Source organism: Sylvia atricapilla, chromosome 12 (assembly GCF_009819655.1).
Source record: "Sylvia atricapilla isolate bSylAtr1 chromosome 12, bSylAtr1.pri, whole genome shotgun sequence".
Lineage (NCBI taxonomy): Eukaryota > Metazoa > Chordata > Aves > Passeriformes > Sylviidae > Sylvia > Sylvia atricapilla.
In genome coordinates this window covers 44,431-62,891 of record NC_089151.1, presented here as the reverse complement: position 1 = coordinate 62,891, position 18,461 = coordinate 44,431, and the positions used below count along the sequence as shown (strand labels likewise).

Below are 18,461 nucleotides of genomic sequence, written 5' to 3'. Positions count from 1 at the left end.
CGCGTGCGCAAGAGCTGCCGCGCCCGGCGGCTGAGGCTCGCAAAAAGCGGCTGCGCGTGCGCGGGCACTGGGACGCTCTGCGAGCGGCGCGGCCCTGGTGGTTTGGTTGCCGCCGCCCGTCCTGGCGGGGAGCAGCGGTGGCGGTGTCCCGGCGGGAAGGGAGGGGCGTGCAGGGACTGCGCCCGGGGTGGCGGGAGGTGCGCCCGAGCGCGGCGGCAGCGCCCTTGGAGCGTGGACTGCCTCTGGTCTCTCGGCAAGAGGGAGGCCTCGAAAGGAGGCAGGTCGTGCCAGGCGCCTCAGGTGAGCTCCAGAGACCGCACGGGGACGGCGCCGTGATGCATGTGGTTGGTTGCTGCACAACTGAGAGCCTTGGGAAAACCCTCACCTGCTGCTGCACTTAAGGATTCTAGCACTTTTCTTATTTCTTACGATTTGGAAAAAGTTACTTCCTAGAAGTAGTCCTGAAAGGCATGATGCGGTTAGGTCGTTGTTATTGAAACGTGGTGCAGGAAAGTGTCATGCAGAACAAGACGGTAGGGTTTGAAGAGATGGGGGTTGTTACTGAAGTGTTGTGATGGAATCCAATTCTATGTAGAACCTGAACTTGAATCAAGAGCCATGTGGTCAGCTGATGAAATTGCTGGGCTGTGTTACCTGCATTATAGGACCAGACTTCCTAAGCAGGGGAAACCAGATCCAAACAGAGAATGGACTTCCCTGGCAGCTGTTGTCAAAGTGGAATCGGCAGCCCAAAGAGAGGCTTTTGGTAGTCCAGGAAACTTGCAGGGTAAGAATGAGTTTTGGGGATAGAGGTGGGAGAGAAGGGAGGGGCAGAGAAGGTTCTTGATGCTTTCTTTTTATTTCCTTTTTTTTTTTAAATGCCTTTTAAAAAAGCATACACCCCTTCCTATTCCGTTTCAGTCTCCACCCAAATTCTTTACTCTTCTTGATTGTGAACTTTGCAATTGTTGTGATTCTCAACTTCTGTCTGGAAAGAGGTGGTTTTAATGAAATGCTGTTCTTCCCAGACTGTAAACGTGACAATGAAACCTTAATTTGGCTGTTCAGTATATGGTGAAATCCTAGGCAGGACCTGAATTCATATTAGAAACTCTTGAAAAGACGTGTTTAATTTGATAGAGTCCTAGAAAGGTTTGCTCTCCTAACACAAGTTGTGTTACTATGTTTTGTGTTTGTGTTAGTTTGTCATAATCTTTTCCCTTAGTGGCACTTCAGTGTTGTGAGGCAGCTTGTATCCCATATTTATTATTTCTTATGTGCCTGAGGAACACTATGGCTGTGTCTTCTGTGTGCTGTCCAGCATATCAAGCCTGTATTAGCCTTCTTCCTATGTGGTCATAGACTTCCTAGCACCGGTGCTTCTGACTGCTGTAATTCCATTCTTGATCTGATTCTGTTTCCTTTCTGTAAGGTTGCATGGTCTGCCTCTCTGTACATTCCCTTTTACTCAGTGTTCTGTGTGTTGTCTTGCCAGAAAGACTATGAGAGCAATGCTTCTGGCAATAGTTTGAGGTGATAGTTTTTTCAGCTAATGTTGTTTCTTTTTCAGTAACTAAGGAAGTTGTTGCTATGGGAACTGGAACAAAATGTATTGGTCAAAACAAAATGAGAAAAACTGGTAAGTATGGTGTAAAATTCAAGAACAAACTACTTATGCTACCTCCTTTCTTGCTGGTGTCACAGAATCAATGAAAATGTCCAAGGCATTCTGCTCAGACTTGTTCTGGATTGAAGCCAGAAGTGTAAGGTAGACCTTCTGTCACCAATGAGAGAACAGCTTAGGCAGCCACAATGGCTGCCATGGTTTGGTTGCTTGCTGCCAAAGGTGAATTAACTTCTCGTATCTGGAAGTGTGTAGTTTAAACCCTGAGTCTGCATACTCAAAGACTTCATAACTAAAAGCAAAACAAAACATAAGGAAAATGATTGTGCTTTGGTTACCTGTTGCAGTCTAATTTTGTTGCGGTCTGATATGAGAGGTACCACTGCTGATACTAACCAGCAGGAAGGTACTAACAGGTTTTGTTTCCTCACTGCATGCTTCCTTCCTTACTGCATATTACTGCTAGACAGTTTTAAGTGTGGTACAATAAATGTATGGGATAGATACGTGGCTTCTCACAAGTACCATTTCTTAGTACGTATTGTAGGAGACTTCCCTTGCTCTGTGTGTCCTTTTTTTAATTCATGATGTATCTGTCTCCTCTGCTAGGACAGGGAAGAAGCCATAGTAATGATGAATGCTGAAAAGTGAGGAAAGGGGGAAAAGTGTTCATGCGTATGTAGATACAGGGCTTTCTACCCTCTTTAGACTTCAGAGGAGAACTAGACTGAAATATGAGAAAGGGTTTTGCCTGTATCTGGTTTAGGCTATTTCATGTTCTCTATAATGTCCTTCATTTTGACGTTAATTAGTGAAGCAAAAGAGAAGAAACTAGATTCTGTATCTTAGATTTTTTGGACGTTTCTTGTGATTTGGCCATCTCAGAAGAGTTTTAATACAGACATTTTTCTGACTGGTTTAGGAGAATTAGGGTAAAACCGGTGTACCATTTACAATCTAGATTAGATATTAAAGCTCTAACTGGAAAAATTGACTAGGAAAAAGTAACACTAGTTTATTTTGTGTTTTTGTTTGTCTTCAGTGATCTCAAATTTAGAAAATATTCTCCTCTTATGATAACATTTTTAACTTGGTGGTATGTCATGTTAATGGTTATCTGTTAGATCACTTCTAAACTTTTAGAACTGTTAAAGAGGATTTCTATCACTTGGCCTTTACCTCTGAAAAAAAAAAAGATGATCTATAGCTCCTCTTTCCTTTACATACCCTGACAGGCAGATAGTGTAGGAAAGCTGAAGATGAGATGTGCAAACTTAGTAAATATCAGAATTATTTGCAGGAAAAATAGTTTAAATTGTAGGGCATAGTTGAAAAAGAAACTTCAACCAAAAGCCTAACAAACACTTGAAATGTTCTGGCAGAATGTGTTTTGAGAATATCAAGATTTACCCTTGAAAACAAAAGTCAGGAAGATGTTGAAGAATGGTAGTGTTTATTCAACTCAAAGGGTTTCCAGTATCAAAAGAGTTAAAATTTGGTATTCAGTCAAGTCTCTGATTTGCTGCAGACTGAGTATTTTTATCCTTAATTTGTGTAGACTGTTGACCTCCTTTTGTGGTGATAGGAAGTTTAAATATCTTGCAATACTCTAAAAGCAACAGTAAACCTTCAGATACTAACAAATATGGAAAACTGTCATATGTAATATTTGCTTTGTCTTCTTTTTAGTAACGATTTAGTATTCTCATTTGGGTTTTGCTTTAGGAGACATTCTGAATGACAGCCATGCTGAAATTGTGGCCAAGAGGAGCTTCCAGAGGTGAGGCATGAATGAAGTTTTACTCAGTGCTGTAACAGTGCTGTTACTCAGTGAATAACACCTGAGTTTGTTGTGCTACAAAGTGTCTGGACCTCTTGCTGAAATAGCCAAATTTTATTCCTTCATATATTTTAATGTAGTGAATCACTGCGTTATTTCTGTGTGGGCAATGCTCATTTTTCCTGTTGTCAGCAGGATTTTAGCCTAATTTTTATACTTCTAGGTAGTGTTAAGGCCTTTTCACAAAAGCTTGCTTTTTCCTTGTTCTTGTGGAGCCTCTCTATGAAGAATTAGGATCTGATTTCATGTAACATCAATGCAGATCTGATCACTGCTAGTCAAGGATAGAATTTTTGCTTTTTCCCTGCACAGCAGTCCTCTTGTTTACCTGGGATAAACTGGTTCAGGGAACTGAGCCAGGAGGATAGTAATTCTGCAGAAACGAGTACGTTTCTTGCAATTTGATGCCACTGAACTGAGTCTCATTGAATCAGATGAGTTGCAGAATTGGTAAAAACATATGCAGTGAGGACCTTGTCTGTTCAGTTAGAGATGGTTAACATTAACTCCACTGGATCCAACTCTTCGAGGTCTGTTATTAAAGTTCCAGTGATATGTTTATATGTTTATTATATCCAGTGATATGTTGGATGCCATCTCTCTGTAAAAGCATACCTGATTGGCTCCTGATAGGCTCCCATCAGGAAAGAGCAGGCACTAGAGGGCATCTAAGTTTTGTTGTTTTCTCATGCATCAAAAATGAAATCAGTGTTTCATGAAAACTTTCTGCCTGACAGGTATCTTCTTCATCAGCTGTGGCTTGCAGCTTCCCATCAACAGTGTATCTTTAGTCCAGGAACTGAAACTGGGAAATGGAAACTCAAACCAAATATCATATTTATTTTCTTCTCCAGTCATACCCCATGTAAGTATGCTGGAGTTAACCAAGTACATTGCTCCCACTTACAGAATCTTTTCTGCCCCTTGTCTTTCTTTAGTCTCTCTTTGGTCTGGGTTGAGTGTGAGGCAGTAATTCATGTTACTGATACATGCCTGAGGATGACTGGTCCTCCACAGATAGATTTGGCATTTTATCTCACTGAATGTGATTCAGGAGAACTCAGTAAGTCTGATATACTTCTTGTTATATAGTGGAATGTTTCACTTTAAACAATAATAGCTATTATTTTCCTTTCCAGAAAATAATACACTTGTCAGAGGTCCTATCATATTGCCTAGTTGCTTTGCTCCAAACATTATGTCCTTGGATTGTAATTCTATTAAAATATACTGCATTTACCGCCATTCCTAAAAACAATCAAACAAAAGATACCCCACACCCAACCACAACCACCTCCAACCCTGTGAAGCAAACAAAGAAAAAACCCAAATCAACACCAGAAAAACTCCAAACCAGCAAGCAAACAAGAAGCCCAAAGCCAAGCAAAAAAGAAAAACGGATGAGAGCTAACACTGACTCACACAAAGCTCCCCAACAAACCAAAACCAGACTCCTGAAAAACAGGAGAAAAAGCCCTGTTCATGACACATCACTAGCTCCCCAACACAAAGCTTCTTAGGGAATGTAATAAAACTTCTGTCATGGAAAACCTTTTTTGTGTGTTTCAAAAAAAAACAGCACCACAAAGATGAAAATCTAGTGACAGAATGAAGAAATGCAGCCTTGGTCTACCAACATATCAGGCATCTTGATGTTACCATACTCTCTCACTGGTGCGTTCTTCAACTGCTAGTCTGTTTCAGAGCAAAATATGCCTCATCAATACCTCATAGAGTGGGTTAGTTGCTCGTACATTTTCATGATTTTGAGTACTTTGCTGGAATATGCAATATTATTTTTCTTCATTAGTACATTTGAGAATGGAAATTATATCTTAAAATTTATTAGTTAGAATAATTTAATTACTTTCTTTTTCTCACATTGTGATAAATTTCTCACATAGATCAGATGCAGGGCTGTCAGGCTTGCTTTGCTTTGAACCGAGCTTCAGAATTTTGGTTCTGAGCTTGTTTCAGTGATACAGGTTAAAATTCTCACCCGTACGTGACAGGTCATTCTTTCATTATTCTTTTGAGGTTCTTGTTGTTTGATTAGATCAGGTTTTCCTGTGAGTCCTCAGCACTGCTTGTAGTTTGTCAAATGCCTTTGTTACCTTTTACTTTATAGGTTGTAAATTTTCCTTCCTTGATTATATCTTAGAAAGAATGCAAAACTTGAAGCATATGTTGCCTCAGATTTCAGGGAGATTTGATTCCGTGTTGCACAGGACAATGTTTCAAAAATGTGTTCTCATAGTTTATAATTTTTCATGAGTTCAGATCTGTGAAAGTTACTAGTAGTTGTAGTGTTGCTGGTATGATGTGTTCCAGTTACAAGATGATTTTTTAGCCAGTTTTACATTATTTCTTTTGTTTCAGGTGGAGATGCTTCTATTTTTCCAGTTAGTGAACCAGAGAACCAGTTTTCTATGCCAGTGACTGGAGGTCATGCAGCTGGACAAACAGCAGAATGTAGAAGTAACCATAATCACTTGTGTCCAGAAGATAAAAGGAAATCGGAGAAGATGGAAAGCAATTATGTAATCAAGAGAATGAAAACTGATGATGGTGGTTGTTTTTCCATAATCCCTGAAGACCTGGCTATTCACCATGAATCTGTGGAACAAGGAGACAACACAAATCAAAAGATCTGTGAATGTTCTGCAGAGATGCAAACAGCTGATAAGGAGATGGGCTTAGTGAGACCAAAGGTAGTAGATGTTCACAGAACTGGAGCAAAATGTGTACCTGGAGAGCTGGATGATGCCCGAATACCTGGGCTGGGGTACCACTGTGTGGGATTATTACGAGTGAAGCCAGGTCGAGGAGACAGAACATGCTCTATGTCCTGCAGTGATAAACTGGCTCGCTGGAATGTGTTAGGGTGTCAAGGAGCTCTTCTGATGCATTTTTTGCAGTATCCAGTGTATCTGTCAGCAGTTATAGTGGGCAAGTGTCCATATAGCCAAGAAGCTATGCGGAGAGCAGTTATTGAAAGGTAAGTGCTCTCCTCAGATGGTGCGTATGGAGACAGTGGGCTTTGGAAGATGAGTGTCATGGAAATAATAGAACTTTAGTAAGCTTTTGATAATGTGTCTTGTAAGATCCTGATGGAGAATCTGTTCAGGTGTGAGCTGGATGAGCAGACATGTGGATTGAAAGCTATCTGAATGACTGGGCCCAGAAGGTGATGATCACTGGGCAAAGTAGTTAAAGGTGTAAGTAGCTGTGTACTCCAGGGATAAGTATTAGGTCCAAACTTATTAAATACCTTCATTAAACAATCATCTGGATGATGGTGCAGACTGTATGCCCAGGCAGTTTGCTGAAGATGCAAGACTAAGGAGTGGCTGGTTGGCCAGGGCATGATGCTGGCATCCTGAGTGACCTCAGCAGGCTGGAAAAAAAGTAGGAACTTCATGAAGTTCAGCAAGGGGAAGTGAAAACCTGCACCCGGGAAGGAAGTCCCATGCACTGTTGTACTCTGGGGGCTGCCTAGTTGGAAAGGAGCTTCACAGAAAAGGACTAAGGGTTCCTGCTTAGTTGAAAATGAGCCAGTAGTGTGCTCTAGCAACAAAGAAGGCTAATGGTGTCCTGGGCCACTGTAGGCAAAGTATTGCAGCAGGTCTAGGGAGATGACCCTTCCCCTGGACTGACACTGGTGAGGCCACATCTGAAGGGCTGTGTCTAGTTCTGTTTCTGTCAGTATAAGAGGGATGTGGACATACTGGAGAGAGGCCAGCAAAGGGCCTCAAAGATGCATAATGAATTTTTAGCATCTCTCATGTGAGGAGAGCTGGGACTACTTAGCCTGGAGAAGAGAAAGCTTGTCGGCATCTTAGCAATTTGTGTACGTACCTGAAGGAGGGTGGCAGAGAAAATGGAGCCAGGCTGTTTGCACTGGTATTGGTGATAGGACAAGAGGCAATAGCGCAAACTGAAGCACGGGAAGTTCCCTTGGAACATCAGGAAACACTTGTTTACTGTGAGGGTGGTGGAGTACTGTTAGAGGTTGCCCTGAGAGATTGTGGACTCTCCCATCTTTGAGTTATTCAAAAGCGATCTGGACGCTGTTCTGAGCAGGTGGCTGTAGGTTGCCCAACTGAAGGAGGAGTGCTTGGACTAGATGACCTGCAAGAGGTCCCCTCCCACCTCAGTTGTTTTCTTATTACCGAAGTGTTCAGGACACATAGTATGTGACAGCTTGTACTGGTCAGTTGGAAGAAGACAGTTGTTTTACATTGGAGAGGCAAAGCTTATATGCATTTCCATGGTGGTAAAAATTCATCTGCTTCTTTAATCTCAGTTACATCCATGTAACTATGTAAATGCTTGCTGATTTTTATTGTTCTTTGTGATTGCAGAAGTATATTGCAGTTTTTGTCCTGCATACTTAATTGATTATAATAGCTTTTAACTAGACCTTTTTAAAAGCCAGTTTATTAGGACAAGGTTCTAATAAACTAATGTGGCTTTGGGGTTTTTTTAAATAAATGTTTTTCTGAAGGGAAAAATGCTTCCAGACCTCCTTGTCTTACCTATATAACCCATATTCAATTCTGTTTTAATGTAAAAGAAATGTTTTTTAGATAACGAAGGGAAATTGTGCAAAATGATCTTTTTTAGGAAGAACATACTGAAAATCACTTGCATTTTTCTGTGTTTACTTTAGGTGTCAGCACATCTCATCTTTACCAGATGGTTTTTTCACTCAAGAGGTTCAACTGCTGCAATCAGATCTTCAATTTGAACATAGCCGTCAGGCAATTCAGGAAGTTCAAACTAACAGCAAAACAAAACTTGTTCCTTGCAGTGCAGGTGAGCTAAGTTGGGCTAGTTGCATAACTGTGTGCAAAAGTCTGAATAAAAATGAGGTGGGGTTGGTTGTTTGGAATGGAACATCATTCCTTGCCAATATACTAGCAGCAAAGTATGAAAAGCAAGAATTTCTTTTCAGGTCATGACTTAATAATATTTGTCTCAGCCTCTAGTTTCCAGTAGGGAGTTTTCAGACTGAATAAACACTTGGTTGATGTCATTAAGAATTTATAATCTAAACACAGGAAATAATCAGGGGAAACAAAAGTTGAGTACAAGAAGAAAACAGAAGACTTTGTTTCAGTTAGTTCTACATTCTCCTTGGTAATGAAAAAAAGACTTGCTATGCTGAGTTATGTTTGTAATTGCACCAAAGATCTGTGAATGAGGAAAGAATACAGATTAGTATAATGTAAAAGTTGTATTAATGGAAATTTTGGGCACGACCTTTTTTGTTGTGGTGGTGACTTATGGTGGCGGTCTCAATGTGATTTAGCAACATGGTCTCATTTGGAAAAAAAAAAAGCAACTGCCACTCTATATGTATGGCTAAGAAGTTTCTTTAACTTGGACATGGCTACCTTCTGCTCTTGTATAATTTTCTGTCTGAGCCAGAAGTGGGAGTTTTTCTATTACAATAGAGCTAACAAGTGCCAGGAAGGAAAATACTTTAATTTTGTGAGATAAGAAACAAATTTCATCATTGAAAAACAGTGTCAGTTGAGTTAGCAAAAAAGGCCTGAAAGCAGCTGTGACTAAATTCAGTATGTGTATTTCCTCCTGTACACTTCTCAGGTAATTCTGTTAAAAAAAGATGAATGATGCCTTAGCACACTTTTTTTGATGTCAGGTAGTTTGTTTCTTGAAGGAGTAAAAATCAGAATAAACCCAAAATCTAGGGCTATTACACAGAGTATTAAAAGATGCTTGATAGGAACATTTCAACTGTTATTTTAAAGAAAATATCTGTTCAGTTTAGTGCTTTGAAGTTTGAGATAATTACGAAAAAGTGAAAGAATGGAAAATGTTTTAATTTTTAAGTTATTTTGTGTCTGCTTGTCAGAAATGGACATCCTCTAACCAGGTGATTTTTAGATATTTCACATGGGGAGGATTTAATACCAGTCATACTTATCTAATGTTATTTCATGTTTCAATTACATTTCACATTTCATAAATACATTTCAATATTTCAAATACACAGGATTGTAATTTAGTAGAGTGATACACCATTATACTTGAATCACTGTAAGTACAGTTGGCACTTAGCAGGGTACAACACTTGCAGCATACAGCTGATTTGTAATACAAAGGTGAGTAGCATAAGCAGTCTTTGAGCATCTTGAATAACAAGATGGTCTTTAGAGCGAATGCATGTGCAACTGTTTTGCCTGTTAGGAAGACAGAGAAGAAGGAGAGTTTAGTAAACCGAAGCTGTCTCTTGGTAGTAGAAGTTGAGGAACCTGCTGTTACGCTAGGGAGGGACAGATCGGTCATGTCAGTTTCTGTTGACATACTGCTGATGCTTTGCTCATTACTTAGAAATTGTAAGGTATTGTATGCAGAGTTTCAGCATTAAGAAGTTTACAGGCTGAGATGATTACAAAGTTCTCAGACTTGGGGTAGAGTTTAAGGCTATTGGTACTTGCTATCTCTTAGAATAAATTATTTTTATTTGACTACTAACTAATAATATTTTTCAAGTAAAGTCTGCAAATATTTGGTGTATGTCAGTCATCAAACATGAAACTACTTAGAGTACACAATAAAATAATAGCAGACAATAAATTAAGAAGGAAAACATAGAGTGACTGGTGCAATTAGTTTAGGGCAATATTTCACAGCCTGATGTGAAAATAAGCCATCTAACTTGGAAATTTCTTCATGCATTGTCCGGATAGAATGCAAAAAAGAAAGTAGAATCCCCCTAAGAAATGGATAATTACAAAGCTGAAGGCCAGATGTTTAGAAGCATGGATTGTTAAATGGTGGTTAATTAAGATGAAAGCTCTATGTGTGTGTGTTCATATTTTTAAATTAAACATTCTTTTAGATACTGGAATTCTGACTGTAGAAAACCATGGGCCTCTTTCTAGTTAGAATTATTTTGGGAAGCAATGTTGCTGTTCACGACATGAAAGAATGACACTCATGTCAGGTTGAAGTGAGGAGCGAAAAAGGAAGTTTATTATGATTTGGGGTTTAAATAGGATTTGGAATGTGATCAAGGTCTGGGAGATGAGAGGAACACCTTTCTGGCCCCAGTGGTCAAACCAGCAGTCCATCACAGAGAGGGATGAGAAAACAATCTACTTTGTTAATGTTGAATGCGTGAGAAACTGCAGTAGAAATATGTAAACAAGAATCAGAAGGCTGAAATCAGGGCAACAAAGCTCGTGAGCAAATAAAACGAAAGGAACTGTTAGGTTCTGCTTTTGTGATAAGAGCAAGCATCTTCCTTTGTTCATAACAATTTCTTCTACAGCTATCAGTTGGAGTGCGGTCCCTGAGCAACCTCTTGATGTCACCTCAGATGGCTTCCGCCAGGGGACAACAAAGAAGTGGATTGGGAGCCATCAGAGCAGGTGTGAGAGTATTGTAATATCTAGACACATTTTATTTTTTAGCATACATGCCTTTGTCAGCTCATGTGATGTTGTCAGAGCAGGAGGAGATCTAGAGAGTAGTGAAGAAGGGGGAAAGGTAGAGAGCAGGGGAAAAGGAAGAGTCGCTGTGTAAAGGAGAGAGGGCAGTTGGAATAATGAAAGCATTGCTGGCGAGGTGAAGGAGGGAATTGTTCTGCTCTGCACTGATGTGGCCTCACCTCCCGGGGGCAGTTCTGGGCACAGGAATACAGAAGAAGATAAAACTGTAAGTGCCCAAAGAGGACGATGAGGATGATGAAGGGAGGCTTCCCCTCCCTTCCTTTCTGGAGGGGAAGCCTTGCAAGGAGCAGCTGGGGTCTCTTGGTTTGTTCAGCCTGGAGAAGCGGAGACAGGGGAGACTTCATAGCAGGCTACAGCTTCCCTTGTGAGGTGACACAGAGGTGCAGGCACTGCTCTCTGCTCTCTTGTCACCAGTGATAGGGCCCGAGGAATGGCTGGAGCTGTGTCAGAGGAGGTTTAAGCTGAATATTAGGAAAAGGTTCTTCACCCAGAGGGTGGTCGGGTGCTGGAACAGGCTCCATAGAGCAGTGGTGACAGTGCGCCGAGTTCAAGGAGCATTTGGACAATGCTCTCAGGCACATGCTGGTATTATTGGGGTTTTCCTGAGCCAGGAGTTGGACTTGATGATTCTTGTGGAGATTCTATGATACATTTTGATGTTCTTAAATACATGTTGGCAACATAGGAATATTTTTTTTATTATTGATTTTGTTTTCAGTGCTTCTAGAGATCAGCTTACACTTGTTGGAGAGCTGAATCAGTCATTGCCTCAGTATGGAAAGATAATTAAATAGGGGATACAGCTGGGCCATTCAAAACCAAACTACACTTTATAAACAGTGATTCTGGTTGCCATCCCCTTGGGGAATAACAGGGCTCAAAGCTGACAGGTGTATATAGTGTCTTTGAAAGATATTTCCCACTGACTCACTCTATGTTTTGGTGAGCTTCTTTGTATTTAACTGCCCTGAAGCTGTTGCTGAATATGTCCTTGTCACCACTGTGAAAACATCAGCATTGTTCCAGATATTTCTGCTCCTTCTTTATTTGTTTTGAATAATACACAATTTAACTGTTGAAAAAGCCTTTGGAGTCCTGTGCTTGTTTGATCTGTCCTGGAATAGTCCTTCCTTCTAAACCTTACTGCAGCTCTGAACTGATGACTAGTTTCATTCTGCAACTAGTGAGTGCTGCCTAGGAGAATGGGGGCAACGCAGCTCTTTGTCAATATAGCATTTAAAACTAAGGGAAAAGGCAGGTGGGTAACTTAAGTGAGGTAGGAAAAGTTAAATGGTAAAGAAGTTTTTACATTCTTTGAGAAGTGAACATAATGCTTTCTATCAAAAATGTTTAGCTGGGGTGTACTGCTGTGATCTGTAAGGTGGAAGTGAATTATTATTTTTTTTCCATCAGAATTTCTAATTTTTAATTTTTTTATATCAGATCCAAAATCTGTAAAGTGGAAACTCTTTCATACATTCCAAAAGCTGATGACAAGTATTTCACAAGAGGATCTACCAGACACTCTACGGTAAAGACATATCATTACTTTTAGAAGGGCGAATTTATCATAATGAAACTGAAGAATACTGTGATGATACAGTATCTGCTCATGAATCTTATTTTAGCTAAGTACATTGTTAAACATTGATACTAGGAAAATGTGAAAAGAGACACAAGATGAGGAAGTAGTATCTTTTTAGAAAACATGAGCTATTAGATCAGCTGCCTGCAGCTCTCTGCCTTGGTGGTATTCAAACCCTGCATCCCAAGATTGCCATGAAGTTATTGGCATCTAGTTGGTGTTCAGTAATTCTATCAAATTCCACTTCTTTGATTCACAAGAAGTAAGAGTTTAAGTAAAATACCTTTTTTTTTTTTTTTTTTTTTTAAATCTAGTTTAAAATCAGTTTTCATCTTAGTATACAATGGAGTAAGAGCTAGTAAGGTGAGATAGTGTATAGTGTATGCATACTTGCATAAACGGAGACCTTCTGGGAAGAAAATAAAGCACCTTTTGTCTGTGGAAGCCATAATTGGAATTACCTTCACATTATTAAAAACAAATCTGGTTTATCAGACTGGGTTTACTTAATTGCAGTAATCATCCAGTATGGCATAGTATTATGTATTTGGTGGTATACTATAAAGTAAAGTGTAGTTTCACATGTATAGAAACTTAATTCTCTTTGCTTAGAGATTCTGGGAGACATAGAAGGTTCCAATCCATAGCCGTGGAGGTTTATTTTATTTTAGTCTTCCTTCCAGATACAATTTCACTAGCTTTAGGATGCAGTTATCCCAAATCTTGAGCCCGTTTAACTGCATGTAGCTGCTGATGGGGTTGGTCCTACAGCAGTTCTCTGCTGCTACTGGCTGTAGATTACTGTTTTCTCTCTTGTATCAGTAGCACTTCTCCAATCTCGTGGTGAGCCAGTTCAACTAGGTAATGTGACTGAAAACAATTTCCTTGTGTTCTGTGTTTTCTCTCGGACTAATAAACTTAACTGGCCAATGGAAATCTGAAACAGAGAAAACCCATGCCAAAGAAGTAGGAGGCATATGTGACTGGAAACAGGTGAGATAGGCCATTTCAGCCTTTCATGGTACTAAGGCAGTAAATGCAACAAACTTAGGCAAAGTAAGTGCACCCTGGATCTTTGACTAATGAATCTTGCTTGCTTTTGAGTTTTGTTGAATTAAAGATTGCAGTTACCTTCTGTGTTTATGGAAGTGTCTCATAACTGTTTCAGAGTTTTAGTGTCAACACGGACCATGCTGTTGTTGAGATGCTTTCAACTGATTGATTCTATAAGTAGGGATACTTTGTCCTTAAATCAGTTTGAAATATAAAATTTTTAACCTGTTTTGGGTGGGAGTTTGCCCTCACTCGTTTATAGCCATCATAGTTTCCTCAAAACAGATTGTGAACTTGTGCATTGTTGGGTAGGTGACTCATGATTGCATGCTGCTTGCACAAAGTCACTTTACCTCAGGGCTTTTCTAGACCATTGGCTTTGTCGTTTCCTTTGACATTTTTGTCCTCTACTGTTTTTTTGTCTGGGCTTCTCCTGACCAAGTCCAGCTGATTCACAGATGTGACCTTTTTTTTACGCTTCACAAACTCTATACAGTAGAGGTGCTAGCTCGGTACTCAGCTTGTGCAACTGATTGCCTTTGAAGTCTTTTCGTTTTTCTCCACTTAAAAGGCAAAATAAAAAATATCTTTGTGTTGCTATTTTTGTCATCTTCGCTTTTCCTTTCTACATGGTATTCTGATGTTTGGATTTTTCTTTCCCTCTTTGGAGTCTGAGTTTGAGCGAACTTCAGATAAGAAATCTTACACTCTCAAACTGCTTCTTTAAACTTCTGTGTATTTAACTGTTGCCCAGTTTTATATTTTCTTTGCATTCAAATGTATCTTGTTATCTCTTCACACAAATGGTAGGCTCTAAAGCTGTGCTGTCATCCAGTTTCCTTTTTCCACTTTGACCCTAAGTTCCTTCCCTGACTCTTCTAGTCCACTTCTGTGTTTCTTGCCTCCCATCCTTCTGGTCCATCAAGGAAAGCTCATTCTGTAGTACTTTCAGATTTGCTGAACAGCTTGTTTTGTAGTTGTAGGGTATATTAGGAGGACAAGGGTTATTCTTCATGTAATGCTGCCTTCATTAACTGTTGTCCGCTGTCAGACTTAGGAACTGGGGAATTAAAGACTTTACTTGGAACCGATTCTGATGTTCTTTTGTTGTTGTTGTTTTCTTTTTTTCTTTTTTTTTTTTTTTTCTTTTTTTTTTCTTTTATTTTGGGGGGTGTGTGTCTCTAAAGCTGGTTCTCCTGCTTTTTTATGACTTTCTTATTCATTCTTCACACAGAGGATCTGTCTGGGTGCTGTTAAATTGGTACAGGTAGACAGCCTACTGGGGGCAGAACTTTGCTGGCTCTTCTAAAAGGCAAATTTAGGTACTTATAATAGTATAACTTTTCTAAGATGTTAAGCATGACATTCATCAATTTGGTTTTTTTCAGGATTTAGTTTATTTGCTTTCACATGAAACTGAGAAGGAGGTGGTGTTTGACTGGCATGAGCTACTTCACCCAGAACCAGATAGTACTGTATTATGCTATCCCACCTTCTTTCTTCCTTTGCGATAATGCTTATGATCTGTCTTCTGTGCTTTATTTAAATTCTCACTCCTCTCTCTAGCTAGACTGACTCCGATGTTGTTTATTTACTACCTGTTACCACCACCTGTCATACCTAATTTTCTTCTGTTGATTCCCTCTCATATGTTATCATTTTGAAATTACTGGTGCATAACTCCATCTTTCATTTTTTTCATGTTTTCCATACTCAGTGCCAAAGGAATGGTCACACACCATTGGACAATGTTGTGCTGTTGCTAATCTGAATTGTCCATAAAATCCTCTGCAGTATTGTTTGCAGATCACTTGATGTGGCAAAGGAGATTTTTTGCATTACGGGGGTTTATTCCCTGCTGTTAGGAAAAAAACATGCCTTAGTCACCACATGAGGAAGTGAAAACCTTCTCTTGTCATACAGTGGCATCCACTGTAGAGAGTCTCCAGGCATCACTGTTTGTTCAAGGTGTGGCTAGCTGTATGGCCCTTTGTCTGAATCTAAGGGAGACTTTGTAAAATAACCCATCCTTTTTCTTGCTGGGCTTATCAAATGAATGACTAATCCTCTTTTCTCTTAAACTGTAGTCAGGAGCCATCACAATGAAGATTGTACTATTATTCTTTCTTTCTGCTCAGTTCACAGTATATGGAGGATTCCAGTTCAAGATCCAGTACTCATAATGTGGTTCTGTGGCCAACCCACTGTACAAGTGGGAGAAAGTTCTAGTGTGGCCCTTACATGAGACTTTTGAGAGCAGCTCAGAGGTTAGTTTCAAAGAGTATGATTAATGTGAGAGAGGTGGAGAAAGCAAAATGAATTGGCTGTAATAAGAATGCAGGGCAGGTTTTTTAAGAGACTGTATCTCCCATATTCAGCAATGGCATAGACAAGTTCTCCACTCCTGCACCTTTCTGAGCACAAGGTTTGAAGGATAGTTAATATGGCTTGCTTTGCATGCCTTAGTGTTTTAGAAATAAATTTATAGCAGAATGCTGAGTGCCTCAAGCATAGCTTCTGATAGTCTGCTGTTATGGTGGAGCTGTGGGGTTTTTGGAGGGTGATCATAATTGTCTTTGAACATGAAAGCCTGTTTCAGAAGTTAGTGCAGTAGTTCCCAGACCTCACAGATTAGGATTCCTGTAGTAGTTTGGCTCTTCCTCTTTCTTGGTGAAGGTCATGTTGACCATGATCTTCCCTTCATATTGGGTTTGATGTATAAATATTGCATGTCACATGTGGCTGACAGATGCTTTGACAAAGGAAGATAAAAGAAGTTCGGAATGGAATAAAAGGAAAGGAAAAAAAGTCTTGATGAGATTATCTTAGAGGCACTTGTGTTCAGATAATCTAGACCTGAATTTCTCTATTTTGAAAATTACTGGTATAATGTACTCAGCACAGTGACCAATTGTTCCGCTGAGGTTGTGGGGCATAGTTACTACTTGAGGAAGAGGAATAACACCAAAGCTGATGAGTCTCTTTTGCTTTAAGGAAAGAAAAACAGATTATTTTCTCCTTTGTCTCATTCTTTCCTGTTAGTTTTTCTTGTCCAACACAAAAACTATGCAGTTCATTCTGTCCTTTTCCCTTAAAGCCAGTTTTCTAGCACACTAAGTAAGGCTACTTCCACCCAATTCAAAGCACTCTAGCCACCTTTTCTGCTTTTCTTCAGCGGTTTTTGCTGTCGTAGAAGTTTTCTGTAACCTGTGGTCACACAGTCGAACACAGACATTTGTAGTGCTAGAAGAGCTGTTTTGCTTCCTTTTGTAAGATTGATGACAATGTCTAGCTTTAGAGCCTGGACGTCTCCAGGTCTGCCTAGAAGAGAATTTCACTAAGTAGCATGGAAGAGTTCATAGGAGATCATCAGGTTCTTAGGTGTTTGATTTCTTTTTTCATTTTGCAACCTCATAATCAATAGGATCATAGAATTGTTTCCATTTTTGCGCGTTTTTTGTCAGGATGAAGACTCTAAAAACCTACTGTGACTACAAGGAAGCTGCATTAAATTATCAAGAAGCCTGGAGAGTGCTTCGTAGCCAAGCTCTGCTGGGTTGGGTCAAGAATGCCAAGGAATACCTGCACTTCACCTAAGAATTCATTTGACTATGTGAATCCAGGAATAAACTCTGGTCCACAGCAGATACCTCTGCAGTTCAAGGGCCAGAAAAAGACACCCTCTAGTTTGTGTGCTGTAAAGAGACAGGAGTGAAAAGGAAAGCAATTTAGAGAATACTTTATTTTTACTGAGTTGAAGCCTCCTTTTTAATGAAATATAGAAAAGGATCACTGCTTACTTAAAATTCTGAGCTGCATAAAACAATATGCATCCAAAAGAAAGGAAGCAGTGATGTGCTATCCTAGTATTTGAGGATATAGTCATATATATCACCAGCCATAGTCATTGCAGCAAAAGTAATGTCAAGTGAAATTGAAGCAGTATTATGGAAAATTTTAGTGCTGCTTTTTTTCTTCCGCTTCTCATAATGTTGTGGTCGTTTTTCTGTTGTTGGGACAACCTTAATGTATAGTAAGTAATACTTTCTTAACTGAGCTCTTCTTATCTGGTGCCTGGAAGAATTTTCTGTGTCCCCCAGCCCCATTGCTTCTAACTGGAAAAACTAATTCCGGTAAACTGCCTTTTTTTTTTTTTCTGGGAATCCTTCATATATGCTGCTGTTTACTTAACATAGCCACAGATACTGCCACAAGCAGAAGCAAAAGCACTGGGGAGGAGTATGTGTCAAATAATACCACTTATGTCCCATGCATCTCAATTTCAGGACTTTGCCAGATAATCTTTCAACTGCCTTGCTTCTGTAGGCAGGAAAGAAAACTCCTGAATGATTTGGTTCAAATTGGTGTGTCCTATGTAATTACAGGCAAACATTCACCTGCTTTTAAGTGTTTCAAGCACTGTCCATCTCCATGGCCCCCTGTGGGAAACGGTCAGTTAAAAGCAGAAATGCCTCAGCCATTTATGTCAGTGTTCGTGGTGTTCATTAATAGCCTGGCAAAGGTGGAGATGCTTTGCAGAGTATTCCAAGTAGTCTCTGGCATTTCTCTTCTAGTCTCTTGTCATTATGCTTTATTACCAACTAACATCTGCATGGCAAAACTGTAACAGCAAGACAGTCAACACTGTGAGCAGTTGTGGGGGAAGAAGCGTGTAATCCTCCTTAAACCTTCTGTCCCAGTTATTGCCTTTTGTGGGCAATTTTAAGACTGTGTAACTGCTACTGAGCACATTCCCCTTTTGTATTTTTCTCTTGTAAACCACAATTCATAAAATATTTGGACAGGGCAGTGGGCAGGATGAAAGAAGTGGATAATTTAGAACTTAAAAATTCTTCAGTGATTTGATTTTTTCCC

The 18,461-nt window shown here is 39.8% G+C and overlaps 1 protein-coding gene across 1 annotated transcript; it reads left to right on the top strand.

Moving 5' to 3' along the window:
* Positions 1-10: 10 nt before the first annotated feature.
* On the top strand, positions 11-17,265 carry ADAT1 (adenosine deaminase tRNA specific 1). Its single transcript, XM_066327340.1, is given in 11 exon segments — positions 11-300; positions 596-787; positions 1,571-1,639; positions 3,350-3,404; positions 4,202-4,329; positions 5,844-6,462; positions 8,137-8,282; positions 10,768-10,867; positions 12,392-12,413; positions 12,415-12,479; positions 17,051-17,265. Coding segments are annotated over 10 exon segments (1,506 nt in total). The 5' UTR covers positions 11-300; positions 596-618; the 3' UTR covers positions 17,184-17,265.
* Positions 17,266-18,461: the final 1,196 nt, after the last annotated feature.